Source organism: Rhinolophus hipposideros, assembly GCF_964194185.1.
Source record: "Rhinolophus hipposideros genome assembly, chromosome: 24".
NCBI lineage: Eukaryota > Metazoa > Chordata > Mammalia > Chiroptera > Rhinolophidae > Rhinolophus > Rhinolophus hipposideros.
Window position 1 is genome coordinate 6,332,302 of NC_138070.1, and position 8,309 is coordinate 6,340,610.

At 47.5% G+C, this 8,309-nt stretch overlaps 1 protein-coding gene across 1 annotated transcript; it reads right to left on the reverse strand.

The window, feature by feature from the left end:
• Nucleotides 1–809: 809 nt before the first annotated feature.
• LOC308492360 (glyceraldehyde-3-phosphate dehydrogenase-like) lies at nt 810–1,875 on the reverse strand (the record flags this gene model as incomplete). Its single annotated transcript, XM_081037213.1, has 1 exon — nt 810–1,875. Exon 1 carries the CDS (start codon nt 1,809–1,811, stop codon nt 810–812), a length of 1,002 nt encoding a protein of 333 aa, XP_080893339.1. The 5' UTR covers nt 1,812–1,875.
• Between the last annotated feature and the right edge of the window lie 6,434 nt (nt 1,876–8,309).

The window sequence follows — 8,309 nt, forward strand, 5'->3', positions numbered from 1 at the left end:
CTCCATGTGTGATCCACGAAGCCGGGCTCCTCCCCAGCCTGTATCTTGCATCCTCCTGGGACCAGTGGGCTAGCCCGGTGTTCTCCCTGTGGCGAAGGCCATAGTGCAAGAGGCAAGTGGAAACACACAACGTATCTTGAGATGTAGGATCGGAACTGGCCGCCAGCACTTCCACCTCATTCTGGCCAAAGCAGGTCATGCAGCCAAACCCAAGGTTCAATGTCAGGAACGTGTCCCCTGCTCACGGTGGGAAGGTCACTGCAAAGTGACATGGCACTGGGTGTAATAGAGGGAAGGGTGAAGAATTAGGCCCAATGACGCCACTGACCACAGGTGGATACTATTCTTCCCATTTTCTAGAGGAGGGTGCTGGTGTCCAGAGGGGATAAGCGCCTGGGTCTACGCCACACAGCCAGGCAGCTGCAGATTCAGGGTTCAGACCCAGTAGCTGCGGAACCCCAAGCCCAGGCTCCTGAGATACATGGCAATTAATTTTGTGCTTCTTCCAAATAGCTGTTTGACAATTTTACCCCCTTTTTATAGCTGAGCATTCTGAGGCTTGGAAGAGAAGCCAGCAAGTGACAGAGCCAGTGCTCTTTTTTTTTTTTTTTTTTTTTGGCTGGGTACAGTGAACTTTATTGACGGTGCATGACAAGGCTGGGCTCCCTTAGCCCCTACCCTTTAGGGCGTCTGGGATGGAGACGAGGTCAGGAGATTCTCAGTGTGTTGGGGGATCAATTTGGGAAAAGGTCTGTACAGTAGTCAAGGGCCTCTCTTCCTCTTGCTGGGGCTGGGGGTCCAGGGGGCTCTTACTCCTTGGAGGCCATGTAGGCCATGAGGTCCACCACCCTGTTGCTGTAGCCAAATTCATTGTCATACCAGGAAATGAGCTTGACAAAGTGGTCGTTGAGGGCAATGCCAGCCCCAGCATCAAAGGTGGAAGAGTGGGTATCACTGTTAAAGTCGCAGGAAACAACCTGGTCCTCAGTGTAGCCCAGGATGCCCTTGAGGGGGCCGTCCGATGCCTGCTTCACCACTTTCTTGATGTCATCGTATTTGGCAGCTTTCTCCAGGCGGCAGGTCAGATCCACAACCGACACATTGGGGGTAGGGACGCGGAAGGCCATGCCAGTGAGCTTCCCATTCAGCTCAGGGATGACCTTGCCCACAGCCTTAGCAGCGCCAGTAGAAGCAGGGATAATGTTCTGGGAAGCCCCTCGGCCATCACGCCACAGCTTCCCAGAGGGACCATCCACTGTCTTCTGGGTGGCAGTGATGGCATGGACTGTGGTCATGAGTCCCTCCACGATGCCGAAGTTATCATGGATGACCTTGGCCAGGGGGGCCAAACAGTTGGTGGTACGGGACGCATTGCTGACAATCTTGAGGGACTTGTCATACTTCTCATGGTTCACACCCATCACAAACATGGGGGCATCCGCAGAAGGGGCAGAGATGATGACCCTCTTGGCTCCACCCTTCAAGTGGGCCCCTGCCTTCTCCAAGGTAGTGAAGACCCCAGTGGACTCCACAACATACTCAGCACCAGCATCACCCCATTTGATGTTGGCGGGATCTCGCTCCTGGAAGATGGTAATGGACTTTCCATTGATGACAAGCTTCCCATTCTCAGCCTTGACTGTGCCTTTGAACTTGCCATGGGTGGAATCATACTGGAACATGTAGACCATGTAGTTGAGGTCAATGAAGGGGTCATTGATGGCAACAATATCTACTTTGCCAGAGTTAAAAGCAGCCCTGGTGACCAGGCGCCCAATACGGCCAAATCCGTTCACTCCGACCTTCACCATCGTGTCTCGGGGTCGTGCTGGTACTGCGCAGGAAGACGCGGCTGTCTGTCGAACGGGAGGAGCAGAGAGCCGAGCCAGTGCTCTTTTGCCCACCTTTGGCCAAGGAAATTGATGCCCGGGGAAGGGAATAGGAGGAGAGAAGGGGCAGGTGGTGCCCCAGAGTCCAGTTTTGGGCACCAGCCAGCCTGAGGGCTGCCCAGAGCCCGAACTCTAGTCCCAGGGACGCTCAGGCTTGGAGGTAGGGTTGGCATATACACCAAGTGTCCACCAGGTGGGGCTTTCGCCAAAGGCCAGGCTCCTGGAGATTCCAGGAGAGGCCTCGCTGCCCCACCCTGGGAAGGGAAAACTGTATGTGTGCACAGTATGCTCACCCATGTGCACACATAGGCTGTACAAACCTGTGTGTGAGTACACGGCTGTGTCCCAGACAATCTGTTTCTAGTTTGTGTGCAAATATGCATGAATAGATGTCTGCACTGGCATGCAGGCGTGTGTACATGTGCAGATGTGTACACATGTGAGCGTGTGCAGAGGAGTATAAGCACACAATGTGAGTGCAGGTGTGTGTGCATGTGTGTGCACATATGTGCACACATGTATGTGTGTGTGAGTGTGGACACGGGTGGTAGGTTAGGCCTGACCGCTGTCCTGAGGATCGTTTTAGCCTTTTTCCTGGGCTGTTAGGAGTCAGGGGACTGGGACAGTTGACCTCTCAAGGTCCCCGATGCCTGGCACATTTGCCAAAGACCCTGATGGATGCCAAGGATTTCGAGCAAGAAGGGACATGGCAGAAGGGCTAGATTTCCTTCCTGGGTTAGGGGGTGCTTGAATGGAGGTGGGGGGGGTCTTTGCTCCCCAGACACTGAGTTCTTTAGAGATTTCTGTGGTTGGAGGAATAGGGCCCCAACTGTCAAAGGACAGCATCTAGAACCTTCATCTGGGACCCCTGAGCTCTGGAGAGTGTGGCTGGAGACTGTAGGCATAGGGAGTGCTGGCTCCGGGATCCATTCTGACTCAGCCCCTCAGCAGCTGGCAAGTGAGTTCAGAGCCCCATGGGGAGTTAGAGGCAGCTGAGAAAGGGAAGGGAGTGGCGTTCAGGGTTAAGAACTTGAGCCCAGGCATCAAACAGAGCAGGACTTGACCTCCAGCTCTGTTGCTTACAGGCGAGGTGACCTTGGGCAAGTCACTTACCCTCTCCGAGCCCCCATTTCCTCAGCTATTAAAGGGAGGAAATGGCAGTGCTTACCTCCAAGTGCTGTGAGGAGGAGGAAATTAGATAATGGGCAGAGGGAGCCCAGCTTGTGAAAAGCAGGCCATAAACGGCAGCATTATCATTATTTTTCTATCCTGTGGGGCCAACTGGATCATCTTTTGGTTCTTGCAAACAAAGAGCTGCAGAATCAGAAGCTCCAAGAATGCTGAGAGAGTGGTAACCCGGGGACTGGCTGCCAGGGTGGCAGACACAGCCCCCTATGGCTCCGATTTGTCTGAATGGCATTTCCCTCCCTCCTTTTGCAATAGGACCATCAAACAGTGCACATGTTTTTCCCCGTGCTCAGCCATTGTCCTGTGAACTTGGGTGAGCTATTCCATCTCTCGGAGCCTCAGTTTGCTTGTCTATGAAGTGGACAGAGCCATGACAGATGTGAGATTTGAGAAGAATGTTGGTGAGGTCCCTGGTACGTAGTAGATATCATTCTGACAAGGACAATGGTAACGTGCTGACGGGATAGGAACAAAAAGAAAAGTGTAAGCAGTCACATCTCCCCGTCTTACCAAAGGAGGAAAACAATCTTTTTTTTTTTTTTTTGGTTTGGGTACCGAGTGGTATTTTGCTGACTAGATGAAATGTGAGAATCTCAGATTTGAAAGAGAATAAATGGGGGAGGGGCACAGAAATGGAGGAAAAGGGAGAAAACACTGGGGAAAGACAGAAACTGAGAATGAGAAATGAGTGAGAGAAGATGGATGAGCAGTTTGAGAGAAATTAAAAATGGAGACTGCCGTTGTTTTCATGAAGGGAACTTCGGAGAAAGAAAGGTTTTTAGAAAGGATTTTAAGGTGTTAAGCTCTCCAAGCCCTGCCCCTTAAGAAAACCTGCAGTCAGAGTCTGCACGTGTCATTGAGGCTTTAGGGAGTCCAGTTTGTGGAGTTGTGTGGGGTGGGTGGGGTGCTGGAGGGCTCGGGTGTTCTTAGAGTACAGGGGTGACCTGTGGCTGTCCGCGGGGCTCACAGTCCTGGGAGCCGATGGAGGAATGGGTGCCATCGGGCATGAAGCCAGATGGGGCCAGTCAGGCCAGATGTGTGGGATCTGGGAGAGACAGAGAGCCAAATGGGTGCTCTGAATTCCATGGTGGTGATTTTGGGGGATTTAGGTCATTGTCTGGTTGGCACACACAGCTGCAAAAATAGGGATGCAGAACGAAAAGACAGGGCCTTGTCGTGGGGCCAGTTGCTCAGGGGCTCAGGGGCTCCGCAAAGCTGTGCACCCGAAGAAGAGTCTGCCAGTGCAGAGAAGAGGCCCAGAAACTCTAATCAGCTCGTATTTCTACATCTCCTGGAAGCTGTCCAGTGCCAAGTGCTGTTTCGTTCCGCGGATGCTCAAAGAAACTTCAGTTCTGGTTATCGATCTAGCTCTGAGAGGGGACCCTGGGCAATTACATCACCAGAGCTCGAAGGATGCTCTTTTAATAAACAGACACGTGAAGTCTGCTTAATGATGCAATTTTCAGCTCAGATGTTTTGTGTTGTTGGGATAGAAAGGAACGTGTTGAGTTTCTTTCTTTAACTCCGTGTTCCGCAGGCCCCTTCACCTGGACTTGATCACTGCGGATGGTGTGAGGGTAGGGATCTAACCGTGTTTTTTCCCATATGAGTAGCTAGTTGGCCCTGCACCAGATTGAAAAGGAAGTCTATCCTTTCTCCCCTCGTTTATAGCGCCAGCTGTGCCATCTATTTGTGTGAGTCCATTCTATATTTGTGTGAATCTGTTTCTAGGCTTTTAATTTTGTCCCCTGGTTCTATTTGTCTGTCATTCGGTCTCACTGTCTTTATTAGTATTTATAACTTTGTATAATTTTATAATTCTTCAAACTTGTCCTGGCTATTTTGAGCCCTTGTGTCATCATAAGAATTTTGAGATGGGCTTTCAAATTCTGTGAAAACCCTGACCAGGATTTTGATTGGAATGGTCTTAAATTTATAGGTTAATTTGGAAAGAAAGGACATCTTCACTATACTATCTCCATTAGCCTGTGAACATGGACTATCTCGCTAGTTAGTTAGATCTTTTATTGACATCTTCAACGTACGTGCTGTTCTGTGGTATGTGTATCAGTCAGGGGCCCAGGAGAAATGAAGATTCCTGGTGATAAAAGTAATTTGTGCTCATAAAAGAAATTAAGATGATGTGCAAATTCTAAGAGGCCTCTAAGCCCATTAACCATTTGATATCTAGTTTTCCTTAACTTTTTCCCTAAGCACCACATTTTAAAGCAAAGATGGCATTATTTCGTAATGCTGTTCTAGAACCTGCTTGTGTTCACTTCACCATATATCCCAGGCCTCTCTTCACCACATAGAAATAGCCCTCATCTTTTTAAATAATGGAATAGTATTCTGTGGTGGGGGTGTTGGTCAGGGTCCCAGCAGGTACACTCAGGTGGGATTTTTAAATGATACTATTTACAGAGGTGTGTGCAAGAAAATGTTGAGGCACCCAGATGCTAGCAAGAGGAGGAAACTGTTTTCGTCTTACATGGGAAGGGGGTAGGTGGAGCAGTTACTGGGGCCCAGTGAGAGCAGGAGAAAGACAGCTTCATGGGGGCTGTGGCTGGAGAAGGACCCAACCGTAGCCGGAACTGCAGTGAAGTAGAGAGGGAGCTAGGGAATAAATGCTTTCTCTCCTCCTGCCTTCTTATCTCCTACCAGGACTACCCATTGGCCAAACCCAACAGCAAGCCAGAGAGCAAGGGAGCCTGGGAAATGTATTCCAGGGACACTGACCAGAGCGGGCAGTGAATGGAGAAGAGGAGCAAAAGGAGGATAGTCTACACAGTATGAATACACTATTATTTTTTTAATTAGTCTCTGACGTTGGAAGGGAATCAGGCCAAGGGACCCTGTCCTCCTGTGTTGTTCCTCTTCAGTGAGATTGGCTGCAGTGTGGGCTTATGGGTAAGGCTGCAGCCCTCGTTTTCTGGGCATCTGTTTCCCACCCATTCTTCTTTCCCATTAGAGGGAGAGCAGGCTCGAGAGCAGAGAGCCTCATGCTTGATGTGAGCGAACCCAGGTATTAGTCCTGATTCTGCTCCTTCACAACCATGTGACCGTGAATCTGCCACTTCCTCTCTTAGGGCCTCAGTCTTTCCATCTGTAATACGGTAATGCAGATCCCTGTCCTGTCCATTGTGAAGCCAATAACATGTTTCCTCAAAAATAAGATGCAGCCTTACCATCAGCTCTAATGCATCTTTTGGAGCAAAAATTAATATAAGACCCGGTATTATATTATTATATTATATTATATTATATTATATTATATTATATCCGGTCTTATATTAAAATAAGACTGGGTCTTATATTAATTTTTGCTCCAAAAGTCTCATTGGAGCTGATGGTCTGGCTAGGTCTTATTTTCAGGGAAACACGGTAATGATGATGGCTACTAGATGCAGCACATTCACGTAGTGCTGTACATAGATTAACTTATCTAATCTTTGTTACTTTGTGCAAGTATTATTACCATCATACATGCAAGGAAAATAAGGCATAGAGAGGTAAAATAACTTGTGCAAGGTCACAGAGTTTTTAAGTCGCGCAGCCAGCATTCATTTCTAAACTGTCTGATTCCAAAGTCATGCTCCTAACCAGTTAAGCTAATGATTTATTTATAAAGCATCCAACAGCCAGTAGGTGCTTCATAATGGGAGTGGTTGAGAGTATTGTGTCAGGTGTTTTGCACAGAAGGAACTGGTGGCTTGGTCCTTGTAGCCAGTCACTCCAGCCTGTCAATCCGGGACCTAACCATGGGCCAGCCTCTGGGAGCACACCCCCGCAGGTGTCAGCCACACGCCCCCATATCCCTTACTCCCCTCGGAGGGCTGTTTAATACTTCCTGATGAATTTTGAGTCCCTAGTTGCCTCTCTCCCTTTCTGGCAGCTGCGGTGGGCAATGCACAGCTACCGAAGGACATTTTCTTTTGTTTCAGCTTTGATGCTGGGGATTTCGCATATCATTATGTTCGTGGCTAAGGACCTGCCATTATCTACCCTGGGATTCTTGTACAGTTTATGAATTTCCTAAAGGATCTGGCTCTCTGTCTGCTTCTGCTGTCAGGATAAGCTGCCCCAAGCCGTGCTCTGCTTCCTCCTAGGGCGGTGGAGACGCTGTATTCCTTTTCACTGTAATTTTTTAATACTCATCTTGATACATGGGTCTTTAAGATTCTAGCATCAACCAGAAACCTGCTTAAGTTTTTGCATATCTACGTACATGTGTGTATTTTGTGGGAGGGAGAGAATGCTAAGAACATGAAAAACAGCTTTTCACAAAAATCTTTTAATATTTTAGTACTTTAGTTCCCACATCCAAGGCTGCTTGTTTGCTGAAAAAGTCTGAATTTCCTGGCTTACCATCTTTCATTAAGGACCACCCATAATAATATCATTTCCCCAGCTAACTCTGTTTAGGGGGTAAACACTTAACTGCTTAATTCATTATTGCTGAGACTGAGACGGTAACAGATGCCTTTGGAATATAAGCCCCCACGTCTAATAAGGCACAGGCTCATGTTGCTCTTGGAATATGGTAAGGAGAGACGGCTGAAATTTATTTTGTGAATAAAGCAATAAGCCACTAAGCAAAGCTAATATGTTTCAGCTTAGACAGAAAGACACGATCATTCTGTATTTATGTAGCAACCCATTCCTCAGTGGGACTGCAAGTTCTACCATTAAAATTGTCAGAATTCTTCAGAGACCCACTGCATTAAGTCATTTAAAAATATCGCAGACTTAAAACAATCTGAATTATTGGATTTTCTCGCTGCTCCTGGGTAAGCATGTTTGCTGTGGCAATTTCCTGGTCGGTCAAAGGTACAGCCTATGTCAGTCAGGAAAGTAGAAAAGTTCCATGCGGAATTTTTATTCAGAAGCCCACTAGTCCCTAACAGCTGAAAGAAAGTCGGCCATAAATTTCATTTATTTTTTTTCTTTTATTTTTTTTCTTTTGACATAATTTGATATTCCCAGAACTATTGCAAGGAAAGTACAAAGAATTTCTATGTAAGCTTCATTTAGAGTCCTTAAATGTTAACATTTTGCAACATTTGCTGTATCATTCTCTCTATATAAAGATAAAATGTATATTATTTTTGTCTGAACTGTTTGAGAGTTAGTTGTAGACAGGATGCCTATCTCTTTGCCCCTCAATACTTGACTGTGTTCTCTAAGAACAAGGATATTTTGTTATATAACCACAACACAATAATCAAAACC